General features: G+C 40.1%; 1 protein-coding gene across 5 annotated transcripts in view; it reads left to right on the forward strand.

Moving 5' to 3' along the window:
* Nucleotides 1-24,237, forward strand: part of inpp4b (inositol polyphosphate-4-phosphatase type II B) — a 786,855-nt gene that overhangs the window by 120,751 nt on the left and 641,867 nt on the right. For 4 of the 5 annotated variants that reach the window (XM_059965139.1, XM_059965141.1, XM_059965142.1 and 1 more), the window contains one exon: nt 6,351-6,415. The exons of the other annotated variant lie outside the window; for it this stretch is intronic. In XM_059965139.1, coding sequence (XP_059821122.1) covers nt 6,351-6,415 — 65 coding nt within the window. The remainder of the gene's footprint in view (nt 1-6,350; nt 6,416-24,237) is intronic. 5 annotated transcript variants of the gene reach the window in all.

The raw sequence follows: 24,237 nt of genomic DNA on the forward strand, positions 1-24,237 counted from the left end.
TTGTACCTCTTGTTTTTGGATATTCTCCCTGTTTAGAAAATAGTCTAAGCCTTTATTCCTTATACAAAAGTGCATGGCCATGCACTTCCTTACACTGTATTCCATCTGCTCCTTCTTTGCCCATTCCCCTAATCTGTCCAAAACTTTCTGCAGACTCCCTGCTTCCTGAACATTCCATAGCCCTCCACCTCTCTTTGAATTATCTTCCAACTTGGCCACAAAGCCATCAGTTCTGTCATCCAGATCACTGACATATAATGTGAAAAGAAATAGTTTCACACTGAACCCTGCAGAACTCCACTAGTTACTGGCAACCAACCAGAAAAGGCCCACTGTATTCCTATTCTTTGCCTCCTGCCAATCAGCCAATCTTCTATCTATGCTGGTATTTTTCCTGCAATACCATGGGATCTTAACTTCTTTGGCATTTTCATGGGCAGCACCTTGTCAGAGGCCTTCTGAAAATCCAAGTTAACAACATCCACTGACTCTCTTTTATCTATCTTGCCTGTTATTTAGAAACATAGAAAACCTATAGCACAATACAGGCCCTTCGGCCTACAAAGCTGCGCCAAACATGTACTTACTTTAGAAATTACCTTGGGTTACCCATAGGCCTCTATTTTTCTAAGGAGTCTCTTAAAAGACCCTATCATATCCGCTCCACTGCTGTCACTGGCAGCCCATTCCATGCACTCACCACTCTCTGTTTGAAAAGCTTACCCCTGACATCTCCTCTGTTCCTACTTCCAAGCACCTTAAAATTGTGCTCTCTTGTGTTAGCCATTTCAGCCCTGGGAAAAAGCCTCTGACTATCCACATGACCAATGCCTCTCATCATCTTATACACCTCAATCAGGTCACCTCTCATCCTCCGTCACTCCAAGAAGAAAAGGCTGAGTTCACTCATGATTCTCATAAGGCATGCTCCCCAATCCAGGCAACATCCTTGTAAATCTCCTTTGCACACTTTCTATGGTTTCCACATCCTTCCTATAGTGGCGACCAGAACTGAGCACAGTACTCCAAGTGGGGTCTAACCAGGGTCCTATATAGCTGCAACATTACCTCTCGGCTCCTAAACCCAATTCCATTGTTAATGAAGGCCAATGCACCGCATGCCCCCTTAACCACAGAGGCAACCTGTGCAGCAGCTTTGAGTGTCCTATGGACTCTGATCCCAAGATCCTCCACACTGCCAAGTGTCTTACCATTAACACTATATTCTGGCATATTTGCCATCAAAATGAACCACCTCATACTGCATCCTGTTGATGTCCTGCTGTAACTTCTGACAGCCCTCCACACTATCCACAACACCTCCAACCTTTTTGCCATTAAAGGATTCCAACAGGCTTTGTCAGGCAAGATTTATTCTTAAGGAAACCAGGCTGACCTTGGCCTATTTAATCATAAATATCCATGTATCTCAAAGCCTCATCCTTAATAATGGACTTCAAAATCTTCCCAACCACAGAGGTCGACCTATAATTTCCTGTCTTCTGTCTCCCTTCCTTCCTAGAGAGTGGAGTTACATTTGATATTTTCTAGTCCTCTGGAACCACTCCAAAATCTAGTGATTCTTGAAAGATCACTAACAATGACTCCACAATATCTTCAGTTACCTCTTTCAGAACCCTGGGGTGTTGTCCAAGTGACTAATCTGCCTTCAGAACCCTGGGGTGTTGTCCAAGTGACTTATCTGCCTTCAGAACCCTGGGGTGTTGTCCAAGTGACTAATCTGCCTTCAGAACCCTGGGGTGTTGTCCAAGTGACTAATCTGCCTTCAGAACCCTGGGGTGTTGTCCAAGTGACTAATCTGCCTTCAGAACCCTGGGGTGTTGTCCAAGTGACTTATCTGCCTTCAGAACCCTGGGGTGTTGTCCAAGTGACTAATCTGCCTTCAGAACCCTGGGGTGTTGTCCAAGTGACTAATCTGCCTTCAGAACCCTGGGGTGTTGTCCAAGTGACTTATCTGCCTTCAGAACCCTGGGGTGTTGTCCAAGTGTCTAATCTGCCTTCAGAACCCTGGGGTGTTGTCCAAGTGACTAATCTGCCTTCAGAACCCTGGGGTGTTGTCCTAGTGACTTATCTGCCTTCAGAACCCTGGGGTGTTGTCCAAGTGACTAATCTGCCTTCAGAACCCTGGGGTGTTGTCCAAGTGACTTTTCTGCCTTCAGAACCCTGGGGTGTTGTCCAAGTGACTTTTCTGCCTTCAGAACCCTGGGGTGTTGTCCAAGTGACTAATCTGCCTTCAGAACCCTGGGGCGTTGTCCAAGTGACTTTTCTGCCTTCAGAACCCTGGGGTGTTGTCCAAGTGACTAATCTGCCTTCAGAACCCTGGGGTGTTGTCCTAGTGACTTATCTGCCTTCAGAGTCCTGGAGTGTAGTCGAAGTGACTTATCTGCCTTCAGTTTTCAGCTTCCCAAGCACCTTCTCCTCAGTAACAGTGACTACACTCACTTCAGTCCCCTGGCACTCTGGAATTTCTAGCATACTGCTGGTGTCTTCCACAGTGAAGGCTCTTGCAACATACTTATTGAGTTTGTCTGCCATTTCTTTGACCTTCATTAATACCTCCCCAGCAACATTTTCTAGTGATCTGATATCCACTCTTGCCTCTCTTTTATTCTTTATATATCTGAAAGAAAATCTGTGGTATCCTCGTTTATGTTATTGGCTAGCTTACCATCATATTACATCATTTCTCTCTTTATTGCTTTTCGGTTGCCTTCTGTTGATTTTTAAATAATTCCTAATCCTCCAGTTTCCTGTTAATTTTAAGAAAATTATATACCCTCTCTTCATGTTTTATGCTATCTTTGACTTCCCTTGTCAAGTAGTGTTACCTTTAGAATACTTCTTTTTGGGAAAATTCTATCCTGCGCCTTCCAAATTGCTTCCAGAAACATCAGCCATTACTGCTCCATTGTCAGCCCTGTCAGTATCTCCTTCCAATCAACTCTGGCCAGCTCCTCCCTCATGCCTCTGTAGTTACATTTACTCTGATATTGATAATTCTGAATGTGGCTTCTCCCTCTCAAGATGCAGGGTGAATCCTGTCATATTATGATCACTGCCTCTTAAGGGATCCTTTACCTTAAGCTCCTTAATCAATCTAGAATTGCCTTTTCCCAAGTGGACTCAACCACATGCTGCTCTAAAAAGCCACCTCGTAGGCATTCTACAGTATTCCTTCTCTTGGGGTCCAGCCTAACCTGATTTTCCAACCTACCTGCATATTGAAATCCCCATGACTATCATAACATTGTCCTTTTACATGTTTTTTTTATCCTGTGTTGTAATTTGTTGCCCACATTCTGGCTGCTGTTGGGAGACCTGTATATAATTCACATTGGGGTTTTTTTTACCCTTGCATTTTCTTGCCTCTGCCCACAAGGATTGACACCTACCTATGTCACTTCTTTCCGAAGATTTGATTTCAGTAGAGCCACGCCACCCTGCCTGTCATTTTCGATACAATGAGCATTCTTGTATGTGTTGCTCCCAGCTGTGATCTTCTTTCAGCCACAGCTCAGTGATGCCCACAATGTCATACCTGCCAATTTGTAAGTGCTCTACAAGATCATCTACCTTATTTGGTATAGTGCATGAAGATAACAAGAATACAGTGTGGTTGGATACAGTGTCGGCAGCAAGCACCTGGTATCTATTGGAAGTGAGCATGAAAGGTGGTAAAATGTGCTCTGTATGTTTTAAAATCTCTTTTATTCACACTTTAACTGAGAAGTAATTGGGCACATTATTTTCACATGAGAAGGCTCCCCTCTTATGACCCCTTCTGCTATTAGTTACACCTCTTCTGTAAACTTAGAGATACCTGTACCATTTACCCTCTATCCAATCCACAGACTTTGTCTATTTGAAGAATCAATCAATTTTTTTTTAAAGTTCAGATTCACTGATTGCAACTTCCCTTTAAGAGGTGCATTCACTCTTTAAATATACTGCCTGTGACTGCTGCCTTACAGTTGACGTGGTTTGGTGGCTGCAGACACAATTGATATAATGATGAAACTCACCAGTTAAAATCGATTAGGACATGCTTGGATTCTGACTCCCAGGGACCGAACCTGCGATTTTAATCGGATCTGCTTGGGGTTAAAATTGCAACTGTGTGCTAAAGAGGTATTTCTAAATTTTGTTTTACCAATTTATTTAAATCATGCAGTTTCAAAAATGAATATTGTTAGATATATTCAGAGCCATCTGGAGTTAATAATTTGATGTCTATGTTATGTTTTCAAACAAATTATAGCAAAATATTTTTTAACATTATTTAGCCAATCAAGGTTCTTAATTTATTTCATTTTATTATGAATACATTAAATTTTGAAAATATATGTTATTACCATTTTAAGAATTTATATTAAGGTGCGTACTAAGTGATTCAGTGTACATTTTGAAAGCTTGACACCTGCAGGGGAGTGTATTATACATTAGCTTTGTTGTCATAGCTATTGTAAGCATAGAGCAATGAATAATGAAGGCTTGAAACAATTGACTTAATTTTGGTTTCTGGTGCACAAATGAGTCTAAGGTTCATAGGGTACTCACGACTAAATTTTATATTGTTTGGGTTGAAGTTGTTTTCAGCTTTGTATAGATCTCTGATGATGGCTTATTTCCCATCACGTATCGATGTGCATTTTATTCTCCTGGGAGGTGATTTGGATCTTGAGAAAGAGCAGGGCTTTTTTTGTGTTTAGTGAGAATGCAGGAACTTGCCTTGGACCACTGGGAATTTACCAGTTCCTGAAATCGTACTGAAATATACTCTAATGTATATTAGAATTCAGACTATGGCCACAGTGGGACAATTCTGGAAAATAGATTGGAGTCACATTTTTTTTTGTTTGAAAATTACATTCTCACGTGCATGATGGAACTTTGAAGCTGCTTCTGTTTGATTCTGAAAGATATACTCCTGACTTTAATTGGCACTCTAGTTAATAGAAACCGCCTAACAGGACAGGGCAGCTAACAAAATACGTTTATCTCCTCTCGTCTTGCTTCATGTGCCAGTATTATTCTGCTCCTTTAAATATATAGACATGTTGGCTGTACGAAGGGGGTGGTACCTAGTTTTAAAATAATGGGTTGGTCCATTGATGCCATTATGAACAGGACAGCAGGTTCACTCTGAGGCTTGAATGGGATATGGGGATGCATGCAGGGAAGAGGTTTGGGTGGACAGGGGCCAGAGTATGCTCAGTTACTGTACAAACACTACAGAAGCCACTTCCGGCCTGAAAGGACTTGGGAAGTAACGTTTAAAGTTTTCTTTCAGGCAGGTTTGGGGGCCACTGGGGATAGGAAACATATAATGCAAGCATCAAGATTTGCTTTCTCCAAATGACCTGATATTTGATAGATTGCACTTCCCCTTCCTTGACCCTGCCCAAAGCCTGTTAATTCTTTCAGGTGTCAGATCCTACTCCTCCATGCCTTCTGTTCAAAGTTTTCCATCCTGCCATTGACTGCCAAAGTTTTTCAAGCTGAGATCTAGATACATGCATGTATTTGCTTCCCAGCAGTTCATTTGGCCAGTTGTGAGTTGGGATTTATAAACATATTAATTTATATGAGGTCCCACATCAAGAACAGAGTGATTTTTGTGTCAGAGTTAGTGCAGAATTGCCTCTCCCTGGTGCACTTTCTTAAGTCCTTCCCACCCATATCTAAAACCCTAAACCAAGCTGTTGGAATTTGAAACTATTGTGCTTTATTTGGAGAGATTCATCTCCAGTTTACATTTTTTTTTTACGAATGTTGTCTGCAATGCATTTTAATGAGGATACTTTTATGATTTATACTTTAATAATTAAATATTACTTCAACTGAACAAATTATTTCACGTTTTGCAAGGTGACAACAACTAGTTTTCAGTTAACTATACCAGTTGGTCACATGTTATTAAAAAAATATTTTAAACTGTTTTCCTGCCTTGCTGAACATGATTTACATAACTGAGGCTAATTTATCTTAATGCAATACATTATTAAGATTTCTATCTTTTATTGCAAAATACCAATGTTTTGATTAACATAAAATCACACAAGTTCCTGTTTCTCTTTCCCTGTGGAAGCCAATGAAAAACAGATGGTTTCTGCAGCAGTCACCAAATCTCTCAGCTGCAGGGTAAGAAGAGCCTTCTGGGGAGTTATCTGGCATTTAGCAGGCTGTCATATGTATGCAGCTGCTGGCTGGAGCAGGAATTTTCTAATGATTTTCTTCCCTGACCTTTATTACTGATGCATCTTCTTTCAGAACCATCTTTCCTTCACCAGCAGAATACCATTTTATTAATGTTTCATTTTCTCACGCAGGACTAATAGAAAGATGGTGCCGCCTGAAAGGAAACCTGCTGTTCTTAATGAAAAATAGAAGCAGTGTAAGTGATCACTACATCTATTTCAACCTGTTTTTTTTATTGTGCTTTCCATTTAAGCTTTTCATTTTATGACTGTAATATTATTTCCCTTGTATTTTCCACTGGTAATTTGACAGAATGTTGAGTACTCATTGAATTCAACTTTCTGATGAGAGCTGATTTGCAAACTGTATCTGCTGTTCTTTAATATTTTTGAACAGTCGGTATGTAAAAAGCAGAGTGCAGATGATGACTATTAATGCTAATTGACAATCGTCATGCTGGCCGAGCAATCAGCTCTGCATGTCAGATATCAATTCAACAGTGCAAACATTTGTAAAAGCGGCGTGTAAATTGAAATCGGTCCATGCTCATGAAGTATGTTTGCAAGGTGTGGTATAAACAGCTTTAAAATTTAATTAGGTGTTAAGTGTGCTGTAAGAGGAGCACAAAATAAATATGTGTAATAAGTACTCTGCACGTTGCAGTAAGAATCTGTAGGTCAGAATAGAAGAACTTGCTTCTAATGGTCTTATGGCATCCTTTTGATTAATAATGTATCAAAGTTTTGTTTCCATATTGTAGTTCAGTGATTTTCATCATGAGTAGAATCATCCTGAAATATGAAGAATGCCTATCAGTAAATAAACTCAATGAAAAGGAACCTTTCTAGAAGGACTAATAGTAATGACATTCTTAAGTGTGCCTACTGTGCATATTTGTAATATTGAAGGCTTCTATTTTATAATAACTAGTAATATAGTTGACAAGAATAATAAGAAGTTAGTTATAGTATGTTGTTTGCTGTGTGCAGTGGTTTATCCATGATTTGTGGCATCTTAATATTTAGCAGTAAAACTAAATACTGTCATAGTACTGGCATAAGAAGCCATTCTAAATTCTGTTAGAACTGTTACTTTCAGTCTTGAGGTGATGAGTTGAACTGTGCTTGTTGTTAAGCAAGATAATCTTGCGAATGTCTCTTTCAAATCTTTTATAAATGTAAAATCTGAAAACTTAAAGTTATATAGCAGCCATTAGAAGTAAAATATGTTATCAAATGATAACTTGAAGTTTGTATAAAGGCTGAATCAATACATACACATTGCCCTGCAGCATTATTTGTCTATCTTTTACAATTTATTTTGTACAGTTACCAATGATTTGGATCAACTTTACAAATGAGTAGTGTTATGTACAGCAAACATTATGACTTTGTACTGAGTAAAATTAAAGAATCGGAAATTTGAAGCTGCCTAACTGCTTGATTCATTAGATTTTTAAATAAAATCGTATTATGAGATAGTGCACAAATGCTTTCCTCCCAGGTTAGTTTTCCTATTTGTCAGAAGATGAAGCAGAGAACCTGAAGCACATGTGTAAGTACAAATTCTAATTAACAATACCTTTGTAATTCCATTTACTTTTTAACTACAGTGTTATTAAAAGGTTGGAAAATATTATTGATTTCTGGAGCTCTGCTTGCTAAACTCTGGGATCTGTGAATCCCTTGGAGAATTTCATGCGTCTTCAGATTTATGTCTGAGGCTAGGCATGCCATGTCTTGGGAATTCAGTTTTTTCTGTATTTATTGATCAAAAAGTATGCTATTTCTGTACCAGTATATTGGTTTTTAAAATGTTTACTGCAATGAAAACACAGTTTTCTTACTGTTGACATGATCTTTTGGAAAATAGACAGGGATGTCTGTAGGTGCAGAAGCACAATTGAACTTCACAGTAATGAACCCCAGTGGGGCTGTCAAGAGGATCATTATAACAGAATTTAAAATTTATAGCATCAATTTGAATTGAGTTTCATTTATTGTATTTAAAAATCTATACTTGGTAGATAAAATCATGTTATTCATGCTTTATTCAGTGGGTGCCTGAAAAGTCATTTGATTCCAAGCATCAAATGGCAATTTTTTGTCCTTTCTATAGAATTTATTACTTAACTGATTATAGTTATGTATTAACTAATTAATACAAACAAAATGCTGGAGGAATTCTGTCCTGATGAGGGACTCGGCCTGAAATGTTGACTGTTTACTCTTTTCTATAGATGCTGAGTTTCTTCAGCACTTTGTGTGTATTAGTTTGATTTCCAGAATCTGCAGATTTTCTCATGCCTTGACTGATGGATGTTAATTTACTTGTAAATTCCAGAGTGGTGATAGGGTACTTCATTAAGAGCTTAAGATCACATACAAACACATTACCATTGGGTTTGAGCAACACATACAAAATGCTGGAGGAAGCATCTAGGCAGCATCTAGGGAAAAAAGTACAGTCGACGTTTTAGCCTGGATTTTCAGCATCTGCAGATTTTCTCTTGTTTATCATTGGATTTGATTTTCTTTTCAGAAATAACAATGATGACATGTTGCCTGGCTGCAGTTTTCTCGGTTGTGTTGTCCCCTAATATTCTTTGCCTTACTGCAATTTGGGTGCAGTTGGCTGGCTATCATATCAGACAATGAACACAGGGCTTACTTGAGTTCTTTCTTCATTTGGTATAATTTCAATTGTCTTAATCTGATTTCAGTAATTGTAGTCACATGGATGCCCTGTAGAATGTTTGCATGGTATTACTGATTTCCATTGAAGACAATTGGATCTCATTGGGATCATTAGAACTGTGTTTAATGATACTGAGGTAATGCTGTAAAGATTGGGGATCCACTAAAATGTGACAGTGTTTCCAAGATTTGCCTTGAGTTTCCCTGTGTGCCAATGGTTTCCCCATGGAAAGAAGTTTGAAAACTAATTTTGCATCACCACGCTGCGAGGATTATTTTGTAGTTTGGTTATCTCAATTTTTGCTGGTTGCTACACATCCAACAGACATATACATTAGACCATAAGACTGTAAGATATAGAAGTAGAATGTGGCCTGTTTAGTCTGCTCTGCCATTTCATCATGGCTGATCTAATTTTCCTCTCAGCCCAAATCTCTTGCCTTCTCCCCGTATCCCTTTATGCCCTGACCTGTCAAGAAACTATCGCTGTTCTAAAAGGACATCCCTCTATTCTGTGTCCTCTATCAAGGCCTTACTCACTCAATAGGTTTGAATGACGTTTCAATATTATAACACAGAATATGCTGTTCAGCCCATTTAAAATGCTTTAAAATAAACTTGCATCTTATGCTTCAGGAAAAAAAAATCTTCCAAATATTCACAATTCTCTGTTCCCCTAAAGCACTGGAACGTACAGTATTTCTTTTAAATTCAATTTTCTAGTAAATGTTATTAAACTTGCTTGCACCAAAACACAATAATATTTGTTATCAGTGGAGAAGCAATGAGTTCACTGTTGACCTGGAAGTCTGTTGCTGTCTGGAATTAGTTCAAGATGTTCTCTGGTGACTAGCCACTGTGATGTTATCTTCATGGCAAGCAGTTAAGCACGTTAAAAATATATTCTTATTGTTGATGTAGATATTAAGATATAATAAGTAAACTTTAAAAATAAACATACATTTAAATTTAAATTCCTCCATATTTTGAAATATTTATTGGAGGGAATTGCTGTAATGAAATTAAAGTCACTGACTGACTTTGGGATTTCTGCATTAAATAACAGCCTTGTTGAAGGTATCAGTTTTACAGAGGAGTGACAGAATACCTTTAGTTTTATCATCACTGCTAGTGCAAAATTGGGGCACAGAACCCAGCAAAAAGTAATATCTCCCTGTTTCTCGCATGATTCTCCTGCAAGGTATTTTAAGTTGGTCCTCTCTGAGATTCCTCAATTTCTCTTACTTGTTTTCTTCTTATCTAGTCTGTGCTCTTCATTACTTTGAACACCTTTGTAAACAGTATATAAATCTTTTCCATTCCTAGAAGAACAATCATATCTTCTCCAGTGTTCCCATGTAATTGATATTCCAAATCACTGATGCCATTCTGGTAAATGTCATCTGTGCCCTTTGGACTATTGTGATCAAGTTTAGAGTTTTCGTATATCATGATACAAAGTGGTACAAATAGGACAAGGGCTTGGGGTGATTTTACTATTTAATTTTGATATTGGAGCTGGTTATAATTTAAATAATATCTGTACAATTGAAACCTTATCTGATTAGTCTGCTTGTCCCAGATATATGGGTGGACTTCATTTTATGTAGTTGGAGCAGGCCAGCAGTTTTCCTTCCCACTTGGTAGATATCATCAAAGCACCTTCTTTGGGAATATTCTTCTGCAAACAATCTGGTCATGTTCCTGGCCTAAACATTCGGATGGAAGTATTAAACTTAAAATTAAAACCCACAATTCAACAGTGTTAATTTGACCTACCGCAGAAAAAGCAAAAGCTTATGTATAGTAATTCATTGTCTCACTGAGTTCTCACATTCACCAACAAAATGCTGCATTAAGTGCAATCTCCCCTGTACATGATTAATCGTTCCCCGCCATATTGCTGCACATGTAATACGTGACACTTAACTACCCATGCTTTCATGTTTTCTGGGTCTCGCTGCATGCTAGCATAAACTGCTTCATTTGTTGACAATCTAACATTATGCAGTATTGAGTGCCCTGTGCATTTATTACACTGGGGGACATACACCAAGATTGGTGTATCTTACACATTAAGATTTATTATCTTGTCACTGGAAAAATCTGGAGATCATCAGGAAACTTGTAGGATTTGAGTTTCTTGCATCCAAATAAGTCTACTTATGAGCATCTCATGAATCATAAATTGCCAGAAGTGTTCACTGAGATCTCTAAGCAACTGTTCTTTATGCTAGTCACCCTATGGTACAGAATGTTATATACAACCATGTGGAATCTACACTGACAAGCAAAAACAAAACTAGAGATGCTGCAAATCTGAAACACAACAGGGCGTCTTGGGAAACTCAGAAGGTTGGGCACCATCCATGGAGAAACTGAGATAACGTCTCATGCCAGTGGTCCTTCATCAGAACTGCAAAAGCAAGAAAACAATCATATTTTAAGATGCAGAGATGGGGAGAGGTGGAGAGTCAAAGTTGTATTGTCATAGCACAAACACATGTATGCAGAGGTGCAATGAAGATCTTACTTGCCACAGCAACTCAAACACGGACATTACATATGCAGCATTTGTAAAATAAATTATACAGAACTTTTACAAGAAACGTAACTAAAACAAAGAAGTGTAATTTAATGCAAAGTAATCAAAGTGGTCATAGTGTTTCTTAACTGTAGTGGTTAGGCTTTACTAGTTGGTTCAAGAATTGAATTGTTGAAGAGAAGAAGGGACTTTAGGCCACTGTACCTTCTGCCTGATGGTAGTTTTGAAAATATGCCAAAGCCTGGGTGGCAGCTATCTTTGATGATAGATGTAGCCTCCTTGAACCTACACCTGCTGTGGACACTATCAGTGGCGGGGATGGATGTACCCCTGATGTTTTGGGTGGAGTCTACTACTCTCCAGCTTCTCATGTTCCTGCACATTCAAAATGCTATACCAGACTATGATACAATCAGTCAGGATACTTTCAGCACTACTTCTGTAGAAGTATGTTAGAGTGTTTGATGATAAGCCAAACTTCCTTAAACTCCTATGAAAGTAAGGATGCTTATGTGTTTTCCTTAATGATTGCATCTTCTTGCTGGGGCAAGAATAGGTCATCTGATACATTAATGGCTTGGAACTTGGAGCTACAGACTCTGTCCACTACGATCCCCCAATGTAGACTGCCCTACTTCTGCTTCGTGAAGTCAACAATCAGGTCCTTTGGCTTTGTTGACATTGAACAAGTTTGTTTTTGTGGAACCGCTCAACCAGGTGATCTATCAAAATAAATGTATGTGAAATTAAGGTTGTCCTGGTGACAAAATTACTTCTGGTGTCATCTGAAGGAGAGAAATGAAACCTGAAATTAACCAGCAACTTCAGTCTCCACCCTATCATAGATGTTTGGTTTCTATGAGTCCTCCTCTCTGACATAAAACTTGCTTATTTTCTCAGTCCGTCAGTTCAGAAAGGTCATTGACTTGAAATACTAACTTTGTTACACTGTCCGCAGCTACTGCTGAACAAAGCCTACTTTTTGATTCTGTACTTTAACCTTATTGTTTGCTAATCAAGCAATATGTAAACAAACTCTTGAAGAAAAAACCAGGAAGTGAAGTTGAGCTAATTATGTACAGTGCTGTAGTGTTAGAACTGATGTTGTAGAAGAGCTGAGAACATATGTAATGTAATTACTGCAGTAGTAATTCTGCAACGTTGTATGTTAGATTATAGTCTTACTTTAAATCAAGAAGACTCTGGTTTATGATAATCTATTCTATATCAAGGATGAAAACACACCTTTTTGAAAATATTGTATGGCAGAAAATCAGTTGGGCAAAGAGCTTTTCGGAACAAAGGGGTATAGCTAGAGATTAAGAGGCTGTGGTTTAAATTTAGGCATATTTTTTTCTCTCAGAGGGTAATCAGTTTCTGTGATTCCCTGCCCTCGATTAAGATGGAGGCCAAATTATTACTTAAGGGGGAGATAAATACTTGAAGATTGAGGAATTGAGGGTGATGGGAATCTGGCACTGGAGAGGAGTTGAGGCCAGATCAACCATGATCATATTGAATGGTGGAGTTTATCCTTGCTTGTACTCAATGTTCTTGTGGCCCCGTGCGCTTACGGCCCTAGTTCTTCGTGCTGTGGATGCTGCAGGCTTGAGAAGTACTGCCAAGCTAATGATGGGGTACAACTCAAGAGGCTGGTTCTATTCAGGGCTGTTGAGCTCCTTGAGTATTTTTGGAGTGTTCCTATCCAGGAAAGGAGACCATTCCATCACACTTCTGCTTTGTAAAGAAAAGAAAATGTTTGGTGTGTCAGGAGGTGAGTGATTCACAGCACGTTAAAAAGCATGGAAAGTGGCCTTTTGGCAACACTTTCTTCACCAACTTGTCCAACTATATTGCCACTATATTTCAGGGAACAATGTACTTGCACCACTAGATGTCCCTGCTCTGGAATATTCCCCAGGGCCTTGTCATTCACTGTATTTCTCCTGCCCTGGCTTAACTTCCTAAAATACCTCAGTTTGCATCTGTTTGAGTCAAATTCCATCTACCATTCCTTTGCCCATTTTCCACAGCTAGATCCTGTTGACAACCTTCCTCACTGTTCGCCACACCACAATTTTGGTGTCATCCACAAACTTACTAATCATATCACCTACATTCTCATTCAAATCGTTAGTACGTATAACAAACAAGTTGGAAGTCACGGGCCTTTAATTCGCAAGACACCCGACGCGATGCCCTTTCATTCCTTGCACCAAGGCAATTTTGTATGCAGGTGGTGGGTAGCTCACCCTGGATCCCATTTGATCTAACCTTCTGAAGCAGCCTGCCATGAGGGACCTTGTCAAAATCCTTGCCAAAGTCAATGCAGACAATATCTACCCCACCAGCCTCGTGAAACCTCTTTGCAACTTCAAAAAAATGCAATCAAATCTGTGAGACATGATGTCCCATGCACAAAGTCACACTGACTATCCCACATCAATTCTCGCCTTTCCAGATGCTGAATTCCTTTCTCTCAGAATCTCTTCCAGTAACTTTCCCACCATTGACTTTCAGATGACCAGCCTGCAGTTCCCTGCCTTGTCCTTGTTGCCCTTCTTGTTATAATATTACTACCTTCCATTTTACCAATACCTCACACAAGACTAAGGAATATACAAAAATTCTTCTCCAAGACCCCAGCAATTTCTTGCCTAATTTTCCATAACATCTGAGGATAAAATTGGTTAGACCCCAAGAATTTACCTACCCTTATGTACCTCAAGACCACCAACACATCCTCTTTCATACCACTGCTTTGATATGTTTCAAAACATCACCGTTCTCTACTCTGAATTCTCTGGCTTCCTTGACCTTCTCCTCAGTTAACGCATTAAAGGCTTATGCAGGATACCCAGCTTCTGACCTGTTCTTCTCTTATTCCTTGTGAAATAGAAGGAAGTTACTCCATCCATTGATTACTTGCAGGCTCTTGAAGCATTCCCAGCAGATCCATAACCCCATGAATATCCTAGTAATTTATATTCTTTCACATTCCCATCATTTACAGTTTATCCTGATTTTTTTTATGCTACCAACACCAAGGGATGATTTACAGTAACCAATTGACCTATCAATATATTTTTGATGTGGAAAGAGAGCAAAATACCTGGGTGAAACCCAAGCTTTTGTAGAGATTAAATGCAAACTCCACATCGACAGCATCTGAGATCAGGATTGAACCTGAATCTCCAGAGCTGTTGGGGCGACAGCTTTATGTTGTACTACTCTGCCGCCCTCTTGCATCCAGAGTATTTATGTGATTCACTGAGCTTCTGGTCATTTATAATCCATGGGATGTCAGTGGTGGGGCACTTAGCAGTGTTAATGTTATTGAATATAAAGGTTAGGTGATGTGAGTCTCTTTTGCTGGATATGGAGAAAAAGATTGATGAGGCTGAATTGAGAACGGGTACAGAATTGGTGAGTTAAATGGCCTCATTCTCTGTTGTAAGGTAATATGAAGTAAATCATTTTTATAAAGTATTATTTCAAGATGCAATTGCGTGGTTTGAAGCTGGATTTTTGAATTATTGGTCCAGGTCTTTCTGTCTGGTAATTTAAACATTCTGCTGCCTCCAGTCCTGCTGTTGAGAATGATTTATCTTCCAAGAACTGAACTTTTTTGTTTTCTTTATGAGATTTAGATGTTGCTGACAATTTTGTTCCTCTGTCATTTATTGTTACTATCTTATTACCCCTGAATCGTGGAGACAGTAAAGAGTCAAGTGCATTCTTGGGTCTGAGTCTCATATAGGCTAGACTGGTCAAGGATGGCACTTCTCCTTCCCTCAAGAACGTTAAAAACCAGAAGGACAACCTGGTGGTTTTGTGGTTATCATTACTGAGTCTAGCTTTCATTTTATTAATTACAGAATTATTTAATTACTTGATTTTTAAATATGCCCGATGAGTGAACTCAGCCGGGACACAGATCAGCGGTGACACAATTTGCTCACTTACAATGCCGAAGGTGGCCCTTTGGGCCTTCAGGTAAATGCTATCTGTGTGGAGTTTGCATGTTTTTCCTCAGATTACTCGGTTACCCTGGGATCTCCAGTCTCCACTTACATCCCAAAGGTGTGCTAGTAATTTAGTCGACCACCTCTGAGTAGGAAGATTGTGAGTTCAAATCCCATTTTTGCTACGGGGTGACAGAGAAGCGTGGCTGCTCCTTAAGAGCTCCGGTAGTCTGGGTTCAATCCTCATGTCAGGTGCTTTTGGTGTGGAGTTTTCACATTCTGCATGCAGCTGCTGGTTTTCCTCAGGGTTCTCTGGTTTTCTCCACATCTGAAAAATGTGGGTTTTTAGATTAATTAGTTGCTGTTAAATTGGGCTGAGTATGTGTAGGTAAATAGAATGTGGTGTAAATTGAGAGAAATGTAGGGAGGTTAAAATGGGCTTGATGTGGGATCAGTGTAAATGGACATTGGAGACTCAATGGGCCAAAGGGCACTTTCTGTTCTATATGTCACTATGGCTCTAATCTGTGTTTGCAGTGTATTAATGGGAGATCGCTGTATTGTTAGAGATGTTAACTCTGAAATAAAATCTGTGACTCAGATGCTTCTGATTTGACAGATGGACACAGTTTAGGAAGAGGACCAGGGCTCTTAAGTCATTTGAGGCCCAGAATTTTTGGTCAGTTGCTTGCACTTTATGTTGATCTGTGACAGAAGTTTCAGCAAACAAAAACATTCACATCCATTCATCAAAATGTCTCTAAGCAGCTGAGCACAGCTTTGAGACTTTGGATTTGTATAGAAATCCTAAAGTTCTAGTTTTTGTGCTGGAAATATTGATAGAATCTTACTTTCAAAAATCTGGGCAAGTGAAATCAAGGTTGAGGTATAACCTAATCTCTTCTATTTTTGCATGATACATTTATTTATTACTTATTTAGTGAAGTAGCAAGGAGGAGGCCCTTCTGGACCTTGAGGCCAAGCTGTCCCAGCAACTTCCAATAAACCTGAGTAACCCTACCCTAATCACAGGGCAATTTGCAATGACAAATTAACCTACCTGGTACGCCTTTGGACTGTGGGTGCATATTGGGTGACCCGGAGAAAACCCACACATTCCACTGGGAGGACGTACAGAGACCTGTTCCAGAACGACGCTGGAATTAAACTCTGAATTTCCGAATGTCCCGAGCTGCAATAGTGTTGCTTTCTCTTCTTCGGCTGTCCATCGATTTCGATGTTTACTGTGCTGAGAGTTTAGTCTCTGCAGGCACGTTTATGGGCCACAAGACCAGCATTGGATCAGCACTGTCTCCCACATCGATGGCGTTTGTGATTTGACTGGTCTAGCACCGAATGTCTGCGTTCATGACCTGCTTCATATTTCTTCTGCCTTTTCCCCTTGATAGCTGGGATTGACGTCCTGACAATGCAGCACCAACTTCTGTTCAAAGCATCTTTCTCCCAGGTGTTAACATTCATGTCAGTGTTCTTCATTTGGTGCTTGAGCACATCTTTGTAGCGCAGCTTCTGACCACCGTGCTTCCTCGTTCCTTCAGGTAGCTCGCCACAGAAAACAGCTTTGGGTAAACGATCATTGCTCATTCTTGTAACATGACCAGTCCAACGCAGCTGAGAAACTGATGAGTGGTTCTGCGCTGACTGTCCCAGCACGTTTGAGCACCTCCACATCTGGTACCCTCTCTTGCCACTTGATGTGTAATATTTGGCGTAAACGCCTGAGTTGTGTCATGGTCAATTTCTTGACGTGCTTCCGATACAATGTCATCGTTTCAGTTGAATAACGCAGAGATGGTAAAACAGCTGTGTTATACACTTTGACCTTGGTTACCATTTTAATGTCGTGGCGAGACCAAAGTCGCTTCTGTAAAGCACCAAAGATGTTTTAATTCTCCTCGCAACTTCCAGGTCTGATGAGTTGGTGTTGGTCACAGTGCTTCCTAAGTACGTGAAAGAGTCAGAGCATTTCAGCGCTACTCCGTTGACTGATATGACTAGTGGCTGGGTCTCACTGGGACTACACAGAGGAGGAGGCTGGTACAGAAGTTCAGTTTTGGAGACATTGATCCTTAGGCCAAAAAGAGTGGCAGCAAACGAGAAGCGGTTTACAATTTCTTGAATCACATTAACATCATTAGCAACCAGGGCTGAGTCGTCTGCATGCAGAAGCTCTCTGACACATATCTCTCTTGATTTGGTTGAGGCTTTGAGTTTTGACAGGTTGATCAATTTTCCATCTGAGCGAGTCCTGATGTACACACCTTTGTCCAAATTATAGTCCATTATTTCCAAAACTGCAGCAAGATAAAGTGTGAACAAAGTTGGAGTAAGAATGCATCCCTGTTTTACCCCGTGGTTGATGAAGGCTTCGCTGACATCTCCTCTGATAGATATGTTCTCATGAAACAACTTGAACATCATAACCAGCCTATCTGGACAGCCAGAAGTTTTGAGCACTTCCCAGAGTGTTTCTCTGTCCACTGTATCAAATGCCTGTGAGAAATCAACAAAGACAATGAACAATGGTTACTTCTGCTCTACCACCTTTTTCTGGAGTTGCCTCAAAGTAAAAATCATGTCAGTGGTTGCTCTTCCAGCCCTAAAGCCACATTAGCATTCAGGAAGCAGATCTTCTGAGATGACCTTGAGCCGGTCGAGCAGTATCTTCGCCATCATCTTGCCAGCTGTGGACAGAAGGGAGATTCCTCGGTGGTTTCCAATAACACTACGGTCGCCATTTTTCTTGTAGATGGTGACTATCAGAGCATCTTTGAAGTCCCAAGGGAGACATTGTTTTTGCCAACAAGCATTATATAAGTTCAACAGTTCAGAGCAGGACCACCTGGCTTCAGTACATCTGATGGAATGCCGTCTTACCCGGGTGCTTTACTGCTTCTGGTATCTTTTAAAGCCTCATTAAGTTCTGTCATAGTGGTTAAGGCACTTAACCACACATTGCTCTGCGACGACACTGGTGCCAAGCTGTATCGGCCCTTGCCCTTCCCTTGGACAACATCGGTGGTGGGGAGAGGGGCAACTGCCGGTCTCCCATACAACTCTGCCCAAGCCTGTGCCCTGGAAACTTTCCAAGACACAATTCCATGGTCTCTCAAGACTAACGGATGCCTAGTGTTGCTTTAACTGCTACACAACTATGGTGCCCAAATAAAGTTCTGTCAATCTCTGATTTAAAATTAACCATTTACTTAGCATCATTTGTTCTCAATACTTGCAGAATGTTCCCATTATTTTGCACTTGGTCTTTACTTTTTGACGATACTCCTTGACCTTGGACTTGCCATCCACGAAGTATCATTAACCGTTGCTATCTCCCTTAGTAATTTGTAAACTTCAATTAAGTTACTCTTTAACGTTCTACCTCCAGTGACTGCAAAACAGTAAGCGCAGCTGGTGGAGCTGCTTCCTTGTGTCTCCAGGTATTTGAGCTTGACACTGCACCCTGGTGCTGCCTGTGTGAGTTCTCTCAGTATCCTCTGGGTGTCCAGTTTCCTTTCACACCAAAAGATATGTTTATCCAGTCAGTCCCTTGAATGTAAATTCCAGCATAGATCCTACTTACCTGTACATGAACTCCAGCTCTCTTTGGAACTCTGCTGCTATTGGTTTCAAGAGCATTGAAACCAATGCTCTTTTCTATCTTCCTTTAACTCAAAGTGGCAAACGTTACATCTGCCTGCAATGAAGCCCATTTGTCCTTTCTGTACCCATTTATTCCATGAACATTTCTGCAACTTAATACTTTCATTTACACTTATAAAATTTTTGACTGTCCGAGTGTTACCATCAGACTGAGGCAAGTGGTTTTCCATCCCATCACTGAAGCAATTTATAAACATGACAAGTAAATGTGGCCACAATGTAGATGCTTGCTTGATTGATGGCATTCTTCCTCTCCTGCCAATTATCCCTGCTTTTTGTCTCTTACCACTCAGATAGTTGCTTTGCTAGGTCAATAATCTGGATTCAGTTCCATCACCTTCTGACCTTCTGTGTTAGCTGGCGGTCTCTTGTTAGAGACATCATCAAATGCCTTCTGGAAGTCTACGTAAATAACATTTGCAGACATTGTTCTGTCCACTATTTTAGTCACATCTTCAAAACAAAAGATCACTTAGGTTCACTGGGCATGACCTACCTTCACTCATCCACTTGGCTCTCGCTGGTCAACTGAAAATTCAAGGTTTTCAGTCATTCTGTAGTTAACTATGAATGCTGTTCGTATGACAACAGACATTGGATCAAGAGGCCATAGATTCATTCTCCTACCTTTCTTGAAGAGCAGACTGATTTTCTCAATTTTCCAAGCTAAAGGAACAATTCCCAAATTGAGAGGACTTTAGAAAATTACATTTGGGACACATTTCTTATTAAACGTTGATAAAATCGTTAAGTTCTCGGGATTTCCCACCCTTCAGTAGCATTAATCTCTTCACAGTTATTATGATTATGTGCCTAATTCAGAAGATTTTTTCTTGTGATAAATGGGAAGGCATCCACCTCCTTTAATCATTTTCCCATTTATTAATTTATTTTTCAATCTCACTATGTTCTATTTTCAAAGGGCCATTATTTACTCATTATTGCTTTACTTCATGTAAAACAGCTGTTTTTCAGTGTGACTGCACATCAACAGTACCTCGATCAATGACTAAATGCTTTGAGATAGCTTGGAACACTATCTAACAAAAGTTTCTTTCTCCCTGTCTTCTTTCTTAAGTCAGAGTCAAGAGTTATATAGCAGAGATAAAGGCCCTTTGGTCCAACTTCTCCATACTGACCAAGGCGTCTGCTTGAGCTAGTCATATTATTTTGTGTTCCGCACATATCCCTTAAGTTTACTCAAATTTTAAGGGAAAATGCTGACATTGGAGGCCCAATAATTTATATGTGTAGTCCTATTTTTTTTTCAGGGATTCATGTCTGAAAGTTGAATCATGCGTCCTTGTCCTTTTTTTTTGCAGGATGCTGAATTTCACCAATAAACAATGATATTAAAGTCTGGTAGGTCATGAAGGGAAGTGAAATTATTGAAGGTGATTCTTAAGGATAAGACTTACACCCATCTTAAATTGGCATCATAACTGGCACAGACATTATGGCCAATGGGTCTTTCCTTTTCTGTCCTGTACTGCTCTATGTTCCAAGATGTTGATTTTGAAGATTTGATGTTGTTTGCTTTTCACCCTGCACTCTAATTGCCAATGAAATCAGATAACATCAGATTAAGGCCAGAGCAAGACTTAGGAAAAAGTGCCCCATTAGACTCAGGTTTGCTGAAGGAAGTGATTATGACATCTTCAATGAAATCCTTCATCAGCCTCCAAAAATTGAGATGACTGTTCTGACTGCTCCCAGGTGACCTCAGGAAAAAGCCGAAATTGCCTCAGCCTGAAATGTTGACTGTTTATTTTATTTCCATAGATGCTGCCTGACCTGTTGAGTTCCTCCAGCATGGTTGCACTGGATTTCCAGCATCTGCAGAATCTCCTGTGTTTCTAAAATTGACCGGCCATCTTAGTTTAGAAATGATCAAGAGATGACGTTTTTGTACAATTGTTTCAACACATTTCTACTGAATAGCAGAAGTACCATGAAGATACTGTGTGATTTGTATTCATATGTGATATCACAAATAAAATAGGCCATAGGCTGGTACAAGGCAAATTGTAGTGGCTTATAAAGTCTATCTGCACTTCTTAAAGTGGAGATGTACTGTGACTATGGCAGGTGCTGTAGATGTTCTGACAATAGATTAAGGCTTTTTGCACCTGATATTATACACCAGAGCAAGACACAGAAACTTAGGAAAGTTGGGCAATATTGATGTCAAATTCAGTCTGAGTAATTACAGCCCCATCCATCTAGTTCAAATCATCAGCAAGGTGCTCGGAAGATCGCAATGCTTTTGCTTTTGCGCCGTAAGACAAAGGAGCTGAGTCAGGTCATTTGGCTCAGCTACTGCTCCATCATTTGATTGTGGCTGATATATTTTCCCTCTAAACCCCATTCTTCCTGCCTTTTCCTCATAACCTTTGATCCCTTTACTAATCAAGCATCTTCTCCTTTGTAATAGTGACTACACTCACTTCTGCCCCTGACTCTTGAATTTCTGGCATGTTGCTGCTGTCTTCCACGCTCAAGACTGACACAAAATATTCAGCTCATTAGCCATTTCTTTGTTCCCCATTACTGCTTCTCCGGTGTCATTTTCCAGCATTCTGATGTCTACTCTTGCCTCTTTGCTCCTTATATATCTGGTAAACACTTGGCTGCTTTCCTTCATATTTCACCTTTTCTGTCCTATTACTTTTTAGTTGACTTTTGATTTCTTAAAGCTTTCCAATCCTTTAGCTTCCCACTAATTTTTGCAATATTATATGCCCTTTTACTTTTATGCTGTCTTTGACTTTCAGCAATATTTGCCTTACCCTCCTTTTGCAATGTTTCTTCTACTTTGGAATGAAATGATCCCATGTCTTCTAAATTATGCACAGAAATTCCTGTCATTGCTGCTCTATTGTCATCCCTGCTTGTGTCTCCTTCCAATTAACTTTAGCCTGTTCCTCTCATATACCCCTGCAGTTACCTTTACTCCTCTGTAATACTGATACATCTCAAACTGCCAGGTGAATTCTATTATATTATGATCGCTGATTCTCTGGGTTCATTTTCCTTAGGCTCCCTAATTGAATCTGGTTTATTACATAATACCTAATCCAGAATTGCCTTTGCCCTTGTGGCCTTGACCACAAGTTGCTCTAAAAACCCATCTCAGAGGTACTCTACAAATTCCTTCTCTTTGGATCCAGTACCAACTTGCCTTTGCCAGCCTACCTGCACATTGAAGATCCCATCATAATATTGGCTTTCTTACACATTTTTTCTATCTTCTGTTGTAATTTGTACCCACATCCAGGCTACTGTTTGGAGGCCTATATATATAATCCTAGCTGGATTTATTTTACCTTGTAGTTACTTAACTCTTACCCACAAAGATTCTACATCTTCTGACCCTATGTATTTTCTTGCCAAATATTTGATTTAATTCTTTACAAACAAAACCACCCACCCTTCTGCCCACCTGCCTGTCTTTTCAATAGAATGTGTATCCATAGATGTTTAACTTCCAGTTGTGATCTTCTTACAGCTGCTCCTCTGTGATGCCCACAGTGTTGTACCTGCCAATTTCTTACTGTGCTGCAAGCTCATCTGCATTGTTTCATATGTCGTGTGCATTAAATATAACACCTTCTGTACTGTATTCACCACTCTTCTTCTCAAACGTGCCTCCATGTTTCCTGAAGTTAAATTTACTTCCTTTTCTAAACTTTCTGTCTTATTCTATAGTCTGGAGGCCTCAGTAACATCTTCTGCACCCTCCCTCCCTTTTTGTTTATCCACAATTTTCTAATCAGTTGAATGAATCCCGCCCCCCCCCCCAGTGTTTTGTTTAAAGCCCTAACCACAACCTTAGATATGCAATTTGCAAGGACCCTGGTCCCAGCATGGTTTAGGCGGAACCCGTCCCTTCAGAACAGATCCCTCCTTGCTTAATACTGGTGCCAATGTCCCACAAATTCAAATCCACTTCTCCCACACTTCTCTTTGAGTCATGCCTTTAACACTGTAATCTTATTGGTCCTGTGCCAATTTGTAAGTGTTAGTTCTGCCTTTTAATTTGTTCATTAACTGCTCAAATTTCCTCAGCCTTTTCTAGTACATTGCTGGTACCCACATGGAACATGGCAGCTGGAGTTATCCCCTCCACATTCCTCTGCAGGCCAGATTAAATGTCCCAAGCTCAGGAAGCAGGCAGGCTATCTAGCCTTTGGGACTCCTGAGCTGTGTGACAGAGAATTGTGTCTACTCCTGTAATTGTACTATTACATTTCTCTTCTCTCCCCCACCCTTCCCAAATAGCTCCTTCACCATAATGCCACGGTTAGATAGTTCATTCTTCCTACAGCCTCCACTCTTGTCTGCATAGGGAGCAGATGGACAAGCTGAAGGGCTGGCTCCTCCTGTACTATCACTTCGATCCCTGTACCTCCCTCAGTGACAGTCGCGTGACCCCACACACAGACTTCATTTGAAGCTGTTAATTTAATGAGTGTGACTGCTTCCTGTTGCAGCATTGAGGTAACTCTCCCCTCCCTGACGCGTCACAGTGTTTGAAGCTCAGAATCCAAGTCATCAATTTTAAGGCAAACACGAGGAAATCTGCAGATGCTGGAAATTCAAGCAACACACACAAAGCACTGGTGGAACGCAGCAGGCCAGGCAGCATCTATAGGGAGAAGCACTGTTGATGTTTCGGGCCGAGACCCTTCGTCAGGATGGTCCTGATGATGGCTCTCAGCCTGAAACGTCGACAGCGCTGCTCCCTATAGATGCTGCCTGACCTGCTGCGTTCCACCAGCATTTTGTGTGTGTTTCATCAATTTTAAGCTTCAGTTTTTCAAGCAACCAGTATTTACTGTAGATGGGGACCTCCAGCTCCCACAACACCTGATTCTATATCGCTACTTCATTTAATTAGTTGTAATTTAGTGTCATTTTATTTAATTACCATGCCTTCAGTAACTTTGCTTAAGTTTCAACTGGAAGCTCACTAAGCAATTAATCCTTCTGAGTACAGTAGTTCAAAGCAGAAAGGTTAAGGATCTTATCTAGTTCTCTCTGAAGCCTCTCAAGTCAAAGTCCTACTGGACCACTCTGACAATGGCCACTTCACTTAAAACCATGTTCCTTTTGTTGGCAACTGCTGCCC

This window comes from Hypanus sabinus, chromosome 3, assembly GCF_030144855.1.
Source record: "Hypanus sabinus isolate sHypSab1 chromosome 3, sHypSab1.hap1, whole genome shotgun sequence".
NCBI classification, from domain to species: domain Eukaryota; kingdom Metazoa; phylum Chordata; class Chondrichthyes; order Myliobatiformes; family Dasyatidae; genus Hypanus; species Hypanus sabinus.